This window comes from Hyla sarda, unplaced genomic scaffold (genome assembly GCF_029499605.1).
Source record: "Hyla sarda isolate aHylSar1 unplaced genomic scaffold, aHylSar1.hap1 scaffold_367, whole genome shotgun sequence".
Classification (NCBI taxonomy): Eukaryota; Metazoa; Chordata; class Amphibia; order Anura; family Hylidae; genus Hyla; species Hyla sarda.
The window spans coordinates 15,432-34,246 of record NW_026610387.1 but is presented as its reverse complement, the minus strand read 5'-3'; the positions used below and the strand labels follow the sequence as shown (position 1 = coordinate 34,246).

Below are 18,815 nucleotides of genomic sequence, written 5' to 3'. Positions count from 1 at the left end.
TTGTTTCAGGGGTCTTGTCTGGGGTCTGTATAAGTTTTGAGGGGTCTTGTCTGGGGTCTGCATTCGTTTCAGGGGTCTGGGGTCTGCATTAGTTTTTGGGGTCTGTATTAGTTTTAAGGGTTTTGTCTGGGGTCTATATTAGTTTTGGGGGTCTTGTCTGGGGTCTGTATTAGTTTTGGGGATCTTGTCTGGGGTACGTCATAGTTTCGGAGGTCTTGCCTGGGGTATATACTAGCTTTGGGGGTCTTGTCTGGGGTCTGCATTAGTTTCGAAGGTCTTGTCTGGGGTCTTAGTTTTGGTGGGCTTGTCTGGGATCTGTATTAGTTTCGGGGGTTTTGTCTGGGGTCTGTATTAGTTTCAGGGGTCTTGTCTGGGGTATGTCATAGTTTCAGAGCCTCACCCGTCTCTTCTCATTGCACTGGGTCAGCATCACGATGACTTGTGATTTCTGCTGGAGAATCATCTTCCAAAAGTCATTCCTGGTGTCTGGCAGAGGCCCCTGCGTCGCAATGTATTCTTGTAATGAGTTGTATCCCTGCAACATGAAAGTATGGTGTATAGTCCATAGGGACAAATCTGACCAAATCCTCCATCATGACCTTACAAACCCCACCCAACCTCCTGCAGACACCAGGACCTTACAACCCCCCAAACCTCCTGCGGGCACCATGACCTTACAACTCCCAACCTCCCGCAGGCACCAGGACCTTACAACTCCCAACCTCCTGCAGGGACCAGGACCTTACAACTCCCAACCTCCTGCAGGGACCAGGACCTTACAACTCCCAACCTCCTGCAGGCACCAGGGCCTTACAACTCCCAACCTCCTGCAGGCACCAGGGCCTTACATTACACCCTCCCCTCAACCTCCTGCAGGCACCATGACCTTACACTCTGCTCAACCTCCTGCAGGCACCATGACCTTACACTCTGCCTTACCTCCTGCAGGCACCATGACCTTACACTCTGCCCAACCTCCTGCAGGCACCATTACCTTAAAACCCCCACCCAACCTCCTACAGACACCATGACCTTACAACCCCCCAAACCTCCTGCAGGCACCATGACCTTACAACTCCCCAAACCTCCTGCAGGCACCATGACCTCACACTCTGCTCAACCTCCTGCAGGCACCATGACCTTACACTCTGCTCAACCTCCTGCAGGCACCATGACCTTACACTCTGTCTTACCTCCTGCAGGCACCATGACCTTACACTCTGCTCAACCTCCTGCAGGCACCATGACCTTACGCTCTGCTCAACCTCCTGCAGGCACCATGACCTTACGCTCTGCCCAACCACCTGCAGGCACCATGACCTTACACTCTGCTCAACCTCCTGCAGGCACCATGACCTTACACTCTGCTCAACCTCCTGCAGGCACCATGACCTTACACTCTGCCCAACCTCCTGCAGGCACCATGACCTTACACTCTGCTCAACCTCCTGCAGGCACCATGACCTTATACTCTGCCCAACCTCCTGCAGGCACCATGACCTTACACTCTGCTCAACCTCCTGCAGGCACCATGACCTTACACTCTGCCTTACCTCCTGCAGGCACCATGACCTTACACTCTGCTCAACCTCCTGCAGGCACCATGACCGTATACTCTGCCCAACCACCTTTAGGCACCATGACCTTACACTCTGCCCAACCACCTGCAGGCACCATGACCTTATACTCTGCCCAACCTCCTGCAGGCACCATGACCTTACACTCTGTCTTACCTCCTGCAGGCACCATGACCTTACACTCTGCTCAACCTCCTGCAGGCACCATGACCTTACGCTCTGCCCAACCACCTGCAGGCACCATGACCTTATACTCTGCCCAACCTCCTGCAGGCACCATGACCTTACACTCTGTCTTACCTCCTGCAGGCACCATGACCTTACACTCTGCTCAACCTCCTGCAGGCACCATGACCTTACCCTCTGCTCAACCTCCTGCAGGCACCATGACCTTACACTCTGCCCAACCTCCTGCAGGCACCATGACCTTACACTCTGCCTTACCTCCTGCAGGCACCATGACCTTATACTCTGCCCAACCTCCTGCAGGCACCATGACCTTACACTCTGCTCAACCTCCTGCAGGCACCATGACCTTACACTCTGCCCAACCTCCTGCAGGCACCATGACCTTACACTCTGTCTTACCTCCTGCAGGCACCATGACCTTACACTCTGCTCAACCTCCTGCAGGCACCATGACCTTACGCTCTGCTCAACCTCCTGCAGGCACCATGACCTTACGCTCTGCCCAACCACCTGCAGGCACCATGACCTTACACTCTGCTCAACCTCCTGCAGGCACCATGACCTTACACTCTGCTCAACCTCCTGCAGGCACCATGACCTTACACTCTGCCCAACCTCCTGCAGGCACCATGACCTTACACTCTGCCTTACCTCCTGCAGGCACCATGACCTTATACTCTGCCCAACCTCCTGCAGGCACCATGACCTTACACTCTGCTCAACCTCCTGCAGGCACCATGACCTTACACTCTGCCCAACCTCCTGCAGGCACCATGACCTTACACTCTGCCTTACCTTCTGCAGGCACCATGACCTTATACTCTGCCCAACCTCCTGCAGGCACCATGACCTTACACTCTGCTCAACCTCCTGCAGGCACCATGACCTTACACTCTGCCTTACCTCCTGCAGGCACCATGACCTTACACTCTGCTCAACCTCCTGCAGGCACCATGACCGTATACTCTGCCCAACCACCTTTAGGCACCATGACCTTACACTCTGCCCAACCACCTGCAGGCACCATGACCTTATACTCTGCCCAACCTCCTGCAGGCACCATGACCTTACACTCTGTCTTACCTCCTGCAGGCACCATGACCTTACACTCTGCTCAACCTCCTGCAGGCACCATGACCTTACACTCTGCTCAACCTCCTGCAGGCACCATGACCTTACGCTCTGCCCAACCACCTGCAGGCACCATGACCTTACGCTCTGCCCAACCACCTGCAGGCACCATGACCTTATACTCTGCCCAACCTCCTGCAGGCACCATGACCTTACACTCTGCTCAACCTCCTGCAGGCACCATGACCTTATACTCTGCCTTACCTCCTGCAGGCACCATGACCTTACACTCTGCTCAACCTCCTGCAGGCACCATGACCTTACACTCTGCTCAACCTCCTGCAGGCACCATGACCTTACACTCTGTCTTACCTCCTGCAGGCACCATGACCTTACACTCTGCCCAACCTCCTGCAGGCACCATGACCTTACACTCTGCTCAACCTCCTGCAGGCACCATGACCTTACACTCTGCCTTACCTCCTGCAGGCACCATGACCTTACACTCTGCTCAACCTCCTGCAGGCACCATGACCTTATACTCTGCCCAACCACCTTTAGGCACCATGACCTTACACTCTGCCCAACCACCTGCAGGTACCGTGACCTTACACTCTGCCCAACCTCCTGCAGGTACCGTGACCTTATACTCCGCCCTACCTCCTGCAGGTACCATGACCTTACCTACTGTAGGCACCGGGACCCAACAACCACCTATCTCCTACAGGCACCATGACCTTACAACATCCCTCCCCCAAACCTCATGCAGGCACCAGGACCTTACAGCAGGAGGGCGCGAGACTCTCTGCAGGAGGGTGAGAGAAACTGGTAGAGGCCGAGAGAGACTGCTAAAAGCTGAGAGTTTCTCTGCTGGAGGGCGAGATAGATTCTGCAAGAGAGACTCTGCAGGAGGGCAAGAGAGACTGCAGGAGGGCAAGAGAGAGACTGCTTGAGGGCAAGAGAGACTGCTTGAGGGCAAGAGAGAGACTGCTTGAGGGCAAGAAAGACTGCAGGAGGGCAAGAAAGACTGCAGGAGGGCAAGAAAGACTGCAGGAGGGCAAGAAATACTCTGTAGGAGGGTGAGAGAGACTCTGCAGTGCCCCCACAAGGACAGGCATTATGTGGTCTCCATATCTGCTGAACATACAGGGATGTAGTTGGCATTGATGTAGTCGTTGTCATCTTCCTCCTCGGTGGTCACAATCTTCACTCGACTAAAGTCATCTACAACGGAGAAAAGGTAAAAAAGGTAAAAATTACAGCTTAGCGAGTATACAACACGACACACACTTCCTGTACCCTCCAGTCCACACAAACACACCCTGTACCCTACAGTCTACACAAACACACCCTGTACCCTACAGTCTACACAAACACACCCTGTACCCTACAGTCTACACAAACACACCCTGTACCCTCCAGTCTACAAACACACCCTGTACCCTCCAGTCTACACAAACACACCCTGTACCCTACAGTCTACACAAACACACCCTGTACCCTACAGTCTACAAATACACCCTGTACCCTACAGTCTACACAAACACACCCTGTACCCTCCAGTCTACAAATACACCCTGTACCCTCCAGTCTACAAACACACCCTGTACCCTACAGTCTACACAAACACACCCTGTACCCTCCAGTCCACACAAACACACCCTGTACCCTACAGTCTACACAAACACACCCTGTACCCTACAGTCTACACACACACACCCTGTACCCTACAGTCTACACAAATACACCCTGTACCCTACAGTCTACACAAACACACCCTGTACCCTACAGTCTACACAAATACACCCTGTACCCTACAGTCTACACAAACACACCCTGTACCCTACAGTCTACACAAACACACCCTGTACCCTCCAGTCTACACACACACACCCTGTACCCTACAGTCTACACAAATACACCCTGTACCCTACAGTCTACACAAACACACCCTGTACCCTACAGTCTACACAAATACACCCTGTACCCTACAGTCTACACAAACACACCCTGTACCCTACAGTCTACACAAACACACCCTGTACCCTACAGTCTACACAAACACACCCTGTACCCTACAGTCTACAAATACACCCTGTACCCTACAGTCTACACAAACACACCCTGTACCCTACAGTCTACACAAATACACCCTGTACCCTACAGTCTACACAAACACACCCTGTACCCTACAGTCTACACAAACACACCCTGTACCCTACAGTCTACACAAACACACCCTGTACCCTACAGTCTACAAATACACCCTGTACCCTACAGTCTACAAACACACCCTGTACCCTCCAGTCCACACAAACACACCCTGTACCCTCCAGTCTACACAAACACACCCTGTACCCTACAGTCTACACAAACACACCCTGTACCCTACAGTCTACACAAACACACCCTGTATCCTCCAGTCTACACAAACACACCCTGTACCCTCCAGTCTACAAATACACCCTGTACCCTCCAGTCTACAAATACACCCTGTACCCTACAGTCTACACAAACACACCCTGCACCCTACAGTCTACAAATACACCCTGTACCCTACAGTCTACAAACACACCCTGTACCCTCCAGTCCACACAAACACACCCTGTACCCTCCAGTCTACACAAACACACCCTGTACCCTACAGTCTACACAAACACACCCTGTACCCTACAGTCTACACAAACATACCCTGTACCCTACAGTCTACACAAACACACCCTGTACCCTACAGTCTACAAATACACCCTGTACCCTACAGTCTACACAAACACACCCTGTACCCTACAGTCTACACAAACACACCCTGCACCCTACAGTCTACAAACACACCCTGTACCCTCCAGTCTACACAAACACACCCTGTACCCTCCAGTCTACACAAACACACCCTGTACCCTCCAGTCTACAAATACACCCTGTACCCTACAGTCTACACAAACACACCCTGTACCCTACAGTCTACAAATACACCCTGTACCCTACAGTCTACACAAACACACCCTGTACCCTCCAGTCCACACAAACACACCCTGTACCCTACAGTCTACACAAACACACCCTGTACCCTACAGTCTACACACACACACCCTGTACCCTCCAGTCTACACAAACACACCCTGTACCCTACAGTCTACACAAACACACCCTGTACCCTACAGTCTACACACACACACCCTGTACCCTACAGTCTACAAATACACCCTGTACCCTCCAGTCTACAAATACACCCTGTACCCTCCAGTCTACAAATACACCCTGTACCCTACAGTCTACAAATACACCCTGTACCCTACAGTCTACAAACACACCCTGTACCCTCCAGTCTACAAATACACCCTGTACCCTCCAGTCTACAAATACACCCTGTACCCTACAGTCTACAAATACACCCTGTACCCTACAGTCTACAAACACACCCTGTACCCTCCAGTCTACAAATACACCCTGTACCCTACAGTCTACACAAACACACCCTGTACCCTACAGTCTACACAAACACACCCTGTACCCTACAGTCTACACAAACACACCCTGTACCCTACAGTCTACACAAACACACCCTGTACCCTACAGTCTACACAAACACACCCTGTACCCTCCAGTCTACAAATACACCCTGTACCCTACAGTCTACAAATACACCCTGTACCCTACAGTCTACACAAACACACCCTGTACCCTACAGTCTACACAAACACACCCTGTACCCTACAGTCTACACAAACACACCCTGTACCCTACAGTCTACACACACACCCTGTACCCTCCAGTCTACACAAACACACCCTGTACCCTCCAGTCTACACAAATACACCCTGTACCCTACAGTCTACACAAATACACCCTGTACCCTACAGTCTACACACACACCCTGTACCCTACAGTCTACACACACACCCTGTACCCTACAGTCTACACACACACCCTGTACCCTACAGTCTACACAAACACACCCTGTACCCTACAGTCTACACACACATCCTGTACCCTACAGTCTACACAAACACACCCTGTACCCTCCAGTCTACACAAACACACCCTGTACCCTCCAGTCTACACAAATACACCCTGTACCCTACAGTCTACACAAATACACCCTGTACCCTACAGTCTACAAATACACCCTGTACCCTACAGTCTACACAAACACACCCTGTACCCTACAGTCTACAAATACACCCTGTACCCTACAGTCTACACAAACACACCCTGTACCCTACAGTCTACACAAACACACCCTGTACCCTCCAGTCTACACAAACACCCTGTACCCTCCAGTCTACACAAACACACCCTGTACCCTCCAGTCTACACAAACACACCCTGTACCCTCCAGTCTACACAAACACACCCTGTACCCTCCAGTCTACAAATACACCCTGTACCCTCCAGTCTACACACACCCTGTACCCTACAGTCTACACAAACACACCCTGTACCCTCCAGTCTACACAAACACACCCTGTACCCTACAGTCTACACAAATACACCCTGTACCCTCCAGTCTACACAATCACACCCTGTACCCTCCAGTCTACAAATACACCCTGTACCCTACAGTCTACAAATACATCCTGTACCCTACAGTCTACACAAACACACCCTGTACCCTACAGTCTACACAAACACACCCTGTACCCTACAGTCTACACAAACACACCCTGTACCCTACAGTCTACACAAACACACCCTGTACCCTCCAGTCTACAAATACACCCTGTACCCTCCAGTCTACAAATACACCCTGTACCCTACAGTCTACAAATACACCCTGTACCCTACAGTCTACAAATACACCCTGTACCCTCCAGTCTACACAAACACACCCTGTACCCTACAGTCTACAAACACACCCTGTACCCTACAGTCTACACACATACACCCTGTACCCTACAGTCTACACAAACACACCCTGTACCCTCCAGTCTACACAAACACACCCTGTACCCTCCAGTCTACACAAACACACCCTGTACCCTCCAGTCTACACAAACACACCCTGTACCCTACAGTCTACACAAACACACCCTGTACCCTACAGTCTACACAAACACACCCTGTACCCTACAGTCTACACAAACACACCCTGTACCCTACAGTCTACACAAACACACCCTGTACCCTACAGTCTACACAAACACACCCTGTACCCTCCAGTCTACACAAACACACCCTGAACCCTCCAGTCTACAAATACACCCTGTACCCTCCAGTCTACAAATACACCCTGTACCCTACAGTCTACAAAAACACCCTGTACCCTACAGTCTACAAATACACCCTGTACCCTCCAGTCTACAAATACACCCTGTACCCTCCAGTCTACAAATACACCCTGTACCCTACAGTCTACAAATACATCCTGTACCCTACAGTCTACAAATACACCCTGTACCCTACAGTCTACACACACACACCCTGTACCCTACAGTCTACAAATACACCCTGTACCCTACAGTCTACACACACACACCCTGTACCCTACAGTCTACACAAACACACCCTGTACCCTACAGTCTACACAAACACACCCTGTATCCTCCAGTCTACAAATACACCCTGTACCCTCCAGTTTACACACACACACCCTGTACCCTACAGTCTACAAATACATCCTGTACCCTACAGTCTACAAATACACCCTGTACCCTACAGTCTACAAATACACCCTGTACCCTCCAGTCTACAAATACACCCTGTACCCTACAGTCTACACAAACACACCTTGTACCCTACAGTCTACAAATACACCCTGTACCCTACAGTCTACACACACCCTGTACCCTACAGTCTACAAATACACCCTGTACCCTACAGTCTACAAATACACCCTGTACCCTACAGTCTACACACACACACACACACACACACACCTTGTACCCTACAGTCTACAAATACACCCTGTACCCTACAGTCTACAAATACACCCTGTACCCTACAGTCTACACAAACACACCCTGTACCCTACAGTCTACAAATACACCCTGTACCCTCCAGTCTACACAAACACACCCTGTACCCTCCAGTCTACACAAAACACATCCTGTACCCTCCAGTCTACACAAAACACACCATGTACCCTCCAGTCTACACAAAACACACCCTGTACCCTCCAGTCTACACAAACACCCTGTACCCTACAGTCTACAAATACACCCTGTACCCTCCAGTCTACACAAACACACCCTGTACCCTCCAGTCTACACAAAACACACCCTGTACCCTCCAGTCTACACAAACACCCTGTACCTTCCAGTCTACACAAACACACCCTGTACCCTACAGTCTACAAATACACCCTGTACCCTACAGTCTACAAATACACCCTGTACCCTCCAGTCTACACAAACACACCCTGTACCCTCCAGTCTACACAAAACACACCCTGTACCCTCCAGTCTACACAAACACACCATGTACCCTACAGTCTACACAAACACCCTGTACCTTCCAGTCTACACAAACACACCCTGTACCCTACAGTCTACAAATACACCCTGTACCCTACAGTCTACAAATACACCCTGTACCCTACAGTCTACAAATACATCCTGTACCCTACAGTCTACAAATACACCCTGTACCCTACAGTCTACAAATACACCCTGTACCCTACAGTCTATAAACACACCCTGTACCCTACAGTCTACAAATACACCCTGTACCCTACAGTCTAAAAATACACCCTGTACCCTACAGTTTACAAATACACCCTGTACCCTACAGTCTACACACACCCTGTACCCTACAGTCTACAAATACACCATGTACCCTACAGTCTACAAATACACCCTGTACTCTACAGTCTACACACACCCTGTACCCTACAGTCTACACACACACCCTGTGCCCTACAGTCTACACACACACACACACACACACATACCCTGTGCCCTACAGTCTACACACACACACACACACGCATACCCTGTACCCTACAGTCTACAAATACACCTTGTACCCTACAGTCTACAAATACACCCTGTACCCTACAGTCTACAAATACACCCTGTACCCTACAGTCTACACACACACACACACACACACACACCCTGTACCCTACAGTCTACAAAAACACCCTGTACCCTACAGTCTACAAAAACACCCTGTACCCTACAGTTTACAAATACACCCTGTACCCTACAGTCTACACACACCCTGTACCCTACAGTCTACACACACAACCTGTACCATACATTATACACACACATACACACACACCCTGTACCCCACAATCCACACACACACAACCTGTACCATACAGTCTACACACACCCTGTACCCTACAGTCTACACACACACACCCTGTACCCTACAGTCTACACACACCCTGTACCCTACAGTCTACACACACACACCCTGTACCCTACAGTCTACACAAATACACCCTGTACCCTACAGTCTACACACACCCTGTACCCTACAGTCTACACACATACCCTGTATCCTACAGTCTACACACACCCTGTACCCTACAGTCTACACACACACACCCTGTACCCTACAGTCTACACACACACACCCTGTACCCTACAGTCTACACACACCCTGTACCCTACAGTCTACACACACACCCCCTTTACCCTACAGTCTACACACACACACCCTGTACCCTACAGTCTACACACACACACCCTGTACCCTACAGTCTACACACACACCCTGTACCCTACAGTCTACACAAACACACCCTGTACCCTCCAGTCTACAAATACACCCTGTACCCTCCAGTCTACACAAACACACCCTGTACCCTACAGTCTACACACACACACCCTGTACCCTACAGTCTACACACACATACCCTGTACCCTACAGTCTACACACATACCCTGTACCCTGCAGTCTACACACACACATACCCTGTACCCTACAGTCTACACACACACCCTGTACCCTGCAGTCTACAAATACGCTCTTTACCCTACAGTCTACACACACACACACCCTGTACCCTACAGTCTACACACACCCTGTACCCTACAGTCTACACACACACACACCCTGTACCCTACTGTCTACACACACCCTGTACCCTACAGTCTACACACACACACACCCTGTACCCTACAGTCTACACACACCCTGTACCCTACAGTCTACACACACACATACCCTGTACCCTACAGTCTACACACACAACCTGTACCCTGCAGTCTACAAATACGCTCTTTACCCTACAGTCTACAAATACACCCTGTACCCTACAGTCTACACACACACACACACCCTGTACCCTACAGTCTACACACACCCTGTACCCTACAGTCTACACACACCCACACCTTGTACCATACAGTCTACAAATACACCCTGTACCATACAGTATAAACACACACAGCCTGTACCATACAGTCCACACACAGACAACCTGTACCATACAGTATACACACACACACACACACAACCTGTACCATACAGTATACACACACATAACCTGTACCATACAGTATACACACATAACCTGTACCATACAGTATACACACACACACACACACAACCTGTACCATACAGTATACACACACACACATAACCTGTACCATACAGTATACACACACACACACAACCTGTACCATACAGTATACACACACAACCTGTACCATACAGTATACACACACACATAACCTGTACCATACAGTATACACACACACACACACACACACAACCTGTACCATAGAGTATACACACACACAACCTGTACCATACAGTATACACACACACACAACCTGTACCATACAGTATACACACACACACACATAACCTGTACCATACAGTATACACACACACACACAACCTGTACCATACAGTATACACACACAACCTGTACCATACAGTATACACACACACATAACCTGTACCATACAGTATACACACACACACACACACACACAACCTGTACCATACAGTATACACACACACAACCTGTACCATACAGTATACACACACATTCTGTACCATACAGTATACACACACAACCTGTACCATACAGTATACACACACAACCTGTACCATACAGTATACACACACACACACACACACACACACAACCTGTACCATACAGTATACACACACACAACCTGTACCATACAGTATACACACACACACACACACAACCTGTACCATACAGTATACACACACACAACCTTTACCATACAGTATACACACACACAACCTGTACCATACAGTATATACACACACAACCTGTACCATACAGTATACACACACACACACACAACCTGTACCATACAGTATACACACACAACCTGTACCATACAGTATACACACACACACACACAACCTGTACCATACAGTATACACACACAACCTGTACCATACAGTCTACACACACACACACACAACCTGTACCATACAGTATACACACACAACCTGTACCATATAGTATACACACACACACACAACCTGTACCATACAGTATACACACACACACACACACACAACCTGTACCATACAGTATACACACACAACCTGTACCATACAGTCTACACACACACAACCTGTACCATACAGTATACACACACAACCTGTACCATACAGTATACACACACACACACACACACACAACCTGTACCATACAGTATACACACACAACCTGTACCATACAGTATACACACACACACACACACACAACCTGTACCATACAGTATACACACACAAACCTGTACCATACAGTATACACACACAACCTGTACCATACAGTATACACACACACACAACCTGTACCATACAGTATACACACAACCTGTACCATACAGTACACACACACACATAACCTGTACCATACAGTATACACACACACACACACACACAACCTGTACCATACAGTATACACACACACACAACCTGTACCATACAGTATACACACACACAACCTGTACCATACAGTATACACACACAAACCTGTACCATACAGTATACACACACAACCTGTACCATACAGTATACACACACACACACACACAACCTGTACCATACAGTATACACACAACCTGTACCATACAGTATACACACACACACAACCTGTACCATACAGTATACACACACACACAACCTGTACCATACAGTATACACACACAACCTGTACCATACAGTATACACACACACACAACCTGTACCATACAGTATACACACACACACAACCTGTACCATACAGTATACACACACAACCTGTACCATACAGTATACACACACACACAACCTGTACCATACAGTATACACACACACACAACCTGTACCATACAGTATACACACACAACCTGTACCATACAGTCTACACACACACAACCTGTACCATACAGTATACACACACACACACACACACATAACCTGTACCATACAGTAAACACACACACACAACCTGTACCATACAGTATACACACACACACACAACCTGTACCATACAGTATACACACACAACCTGTACCATACAGTCTACACACACACACACACACACAACCTGTACCATACAGTATACACACACAACCTGTACCATACAGTATACACACACACACACACAACCTGTACCATACAGTATACACACACAACCTGTACCATACAGTCTACACACACACACACACAACCTGTACCATACAGTATACACACACAACCTGTACCATACAGTATACACACACACACACACACACAACCTGTACCATACAGTATACACACACACACACACAACCTGTACCATACAGTATACACACACAACCTGTACCATACAGTCTACACACACACACACAACCTGTACCATACAGTATACACACACAACCTGTACCATACAGTATACACACACACACACACAACCTGTACCATACAGTATACACACACACACACACACACACAACCTGTACCATACAGTATACACACACACACACACACACAACCTGTACCATACAGTATACACACACAACCTGTACCATACAGTATACACACACACACACACACACACACAACCTGTACCATACAGTATACACACACAACCTGTACCATACAGTATACACACACAAACCTGTACCATACAGTATACACACACAACCTGTACCATACAGTATACACACACACACACACACAACCTGTACCATACAGTATACACACAACCTGTACCATACAGTACACACACACACATAACCTGTACCATACAGTATACACACACACACACACACACAACCTGTACCATACAGTATACACACACACACACAACCTGTACCATACAGTATACACACACACACAACCTGTACCATACAGTATACACACACAAACCTGTACCATACAGTATACACACACAACCTGTACCATACAGTATACACACACACACACACACACACAACCTGTACCATACAGTATACACACAACCTGTACCATACAGTATACACACACACACACACACACACAACCTGTACCATACAGTATACACACACACACAACCTGTACCATACAGTATACACACACAACCTGTACCATACAGTATTCACACACACACACACAACCTGTACCATACAGTATACACACACACACACACACACACACACAACCTGTACCATACAGTATACACACACAACCTGTACCATACAGTCTACACACACACACACACACACACACAACCTGTACCATACAGTATACACACACACACACACACACAACCTGTACCATACAGTATACACACACAACCTGTACCATACAGTATACACACACACACAACCTGTACCATACAGTATACACACACAACCTGTACCATACAGTATACACACACAACCTGTACCATACAGTATACACACACACAACCTGTACCATACAGTCTACACACACACACACACACACACACAACCTGTACCATACAGTATACACACACAACCTGTACCATACAGTATACACACACACACACACACAACCTGTACCATACAGTATACACACACACACACACAACCTGTACCATACAGTATACACACAACCTGTACCATACAGTATACACACACACACACAACCTGTACCATACAGTACACACACACACAACCTGTACCATACAGTATACACATACAACCTGTACCATACAGTATACACACACACATAACCTGTACCATACAGTATACACACACAACCTGTACCATACAGTATACACACACACACACATTCTGTACCATACAGTATACACACACACACACAACCTGTACCATACAGTATACACACACACAACCTGTACCATACAGTATACACACACACACACACACAACCTGTACCATACAGTATACACACACAACCTGTACCATACAGTATACACACACACAACCTGTACCATACAGTATACACACACAACCTGTACCATACAGTCTACACACACAACCTGTACCATACAGTATACACACACAACCTGTACCATACAGTATACACACACACACACACAACCTGTACCATACAGTATACACACACACACACACACACACACACAACCTGTACCATACAGTATACACACACCCTGTACCATACAGTATACACACACATAACCTGTACCATACAGTATACACACACACACAACCTGTACCATACAGTATACACACACACACACAACCTGTACCATACAGTATACACACACACACAACCTGTACCATACAGTATACACACACACAACCTGTACCATACAGTATACACACACAACCTGTACCATACAGTATACACACACACACAACCTGTACCATACAGTATACACACACACAACCTGTACCATACAGTATACACACACACACACACACAACCTGTACCATACAGTATACACACACACAACCTGTACCATACAGTATACCACACACAACCTGTACCATACAGTATACACACACACAACACAACCTGTACCATACAGTATACACACACACACACACACACAACCTGTACCATACAGTATACACACACACACACACACAACCTGTACCATACAGTATACACACACACACAACACACAACCTGTACCATACAGTATACACACACACCACACACACACACAACCTGTACCATACAGTATACACACACACACACACAACCTGTACCATACAGTATACACACACACACACACACACACACACAACCTGTACCATACAGTATACACACAACCTGTACCATACAGTATACACACACACACACATCCTGTACCATACAGTATACACACACACACACACACACATAACCTGTACCATACAGTATACACACACACACACACACACACAACCTGTACCATACAGTATACACACAACCTGTACCATACAGTATACACACACACACACATAACCTGTACCATACAGTATACACACACACACACACAACCTGTACCATACAGTATACACACACAACCTGTACCATACAGTATACACACACACACACAACCTGTACCATACAGTATACACACACAACCCTGTACCATACAGTATACACACACACAACCTGTACCATACAGTATACACACACAACCTGTACCATACAGTATACACACAACACACACAACCTGTACCATACAGTATACACACACACACACACACACAACCTGTACCATACAGTATACACACACACACACAACCTGTACCATACAGTATACACACACACACACACACACAACTTGTACCATACAGTATACACACACACACACACACACACAACCTGTACCATACAGTATACACACACACAACCTGTACCATACAGTACACACACACACACACACACACACAACCTGTACCATACAGTATACACACACACAACCTGTACCATACAGTATACACACACACACACACAACCTGTACCATACAGTATACACACACACACACACACAACACAACCTGTACCATACAGTATACACACACACACACAACCTGTACCATACAGTATACACACACACACACACACACAACTTGTACCATACAGTATACACACACACACACACACACACACAACCTGTACCATACAGTATACACACACACACAACCTGTACCATACAGTACACACACACACACATTCTGTACCATACAGTATACACACACACACACACATAACCTGTACCATACAGTATACACACACACACACACACACACAACCTGTACCATACAGTATACACACACACACACACACACAACCTGTACCATACAGTATACACACACACACACACATAACCTGTACCATACAGTATACACACACACACACAACCTGTACCATACAGTATACACACACACACACACACATAACCTGTACCATACAGTATACACACACAACCTGTACCATACAGTATACACACACACATAACCTGTACCATACAGTATACACACACACATAACCTGTACCATACAGTATACACACACACACACACACACACACACACACACATAACCTGTACCATACAGTATACACACACACACACACACAACCTGTACCATACAGTATACACACACACATAACCTGTACCATACAGTATACACACACACACAACCTGTACCATACAGTATACACACACACATAACCTGTACCATACAGTATACACACACACACACAACCTGTACCATACAGTATACACACACACATAACCTGTACCATACAGTATACACACACACACACAACCTGTACCATACAGTATACACACACACAACCTGTACCATACAGTACACACACACACACACACACAACCTGTACCATACAGTATACACACACACACACACACACAACCTGTACCATACAGTATACACACACACACACACACAACCTGTACCATACAGTATACACACACAACCTGTACCATACAGTATACACACACATAACCTGTACCATACAGTATACACACACACACACAACCTGTACCATACAGTATACACACACACATAACCTGTACCATACAGTATACACACACACACACACACAACCTGTACCATACAGTATACACACACACACAACCTGTACCATACAGTATACACACACACACATAACCTGTACCATACAGTATACACACACACACACACACACACAACCTGTACCATACAGTATACACACACACACAACCTGTACCATACAGTATACACACACACATAACCTGTACCATACAGTATACACACACACACAACCTGTACCATACAGTATACACACACACACAACCTGTACCATACAGTATACACACACACATAACCTGTACCATACAGTATACACACACACACAACCTGTACCATACAGTATACACACACAACCTGTACCATACAGTATACACACACACACACACACATAACCTGTACCATACAGTATACACACACACACACACACATAACCTGTACCATACAGTATACACACACACACAACCTGTACCATACAGTATACACACACACACACACACAACCTGTACCATACAGTATACACACAAGTATGAGTGTATACTGACAGTACTGATTATAACCTGCCTGGCGGAGAGTATACAGACAGACATGGCGGCTCTCCTCCTCTGTTACTCACATGGTAAGATGTTTGTATAGCGGTTTTTACATCGGTTGGTAGGAAGGTCAGCAGCGCAGTGCGGGATGTCCAGGCCGAATCATCTTCAACTCCTGGAGAAGACATTAAAGAGGGTCACAGGGTCACCTCTATGTATATAGGGGGGATTCTGGGACTGTATATATAGAGGTGACCCTGTGACTGTATATAGGGGGGATTCTGGGACTGTATATATAGAGGTGACCCTGTGACTGTATATAGGGGGGATTCTGGGACTGTATATATAGAGGTGACCCTGTGACTGTATATAGGGGGGATTCTGGGACTGTATATATAGAGGTGACCCTGTGACTGTATATAGGGGGGATTCTGGGACTGTATATATAGAGGTGACCCTGTGACTGTATATAGGGGGGATTCTGGGACTGTATATATAGAGGTGACCCTGTGACTGTATATAGGGGGGATTCTGGGACTGTATATATAGAGGTGACCCTGTGACTGTATATAGGGGGG

At 47.2% G+C, this 18,815-nt stretch overlaps 1 protein-coding gene across 1 annotated transcript in view; it reads right to left on the bottom strand.

Moving 5' to 3' along the window:
* Positions 1-18,396, bottom strand: part of LOC130332045 (receptor-type tyrosine-protein phosphatase O-like) — a gene marked incomplete at its 5' end in the record, with an annotated part of 37,308 nt that extends 18,912 nt beyond the window's left edge. Inside the window, 3 exons of the mRNA XM_056553734.1 lie at positions 401-535; positions 3,985-4,061; positions 18,321-18,396. Coding sequence (XP_056409709.1) covers positions 401-535; positions 3,985-4,061; positions 18,321-18,396 — 288 coding nt within the window. The remainder of the gene's footprint in view (positions 1-400; positions 536-3,984; positions 4,062-18,320) is intronic.
* Positions 18,397-18,815: the final 419 nt, after the last annotated feature.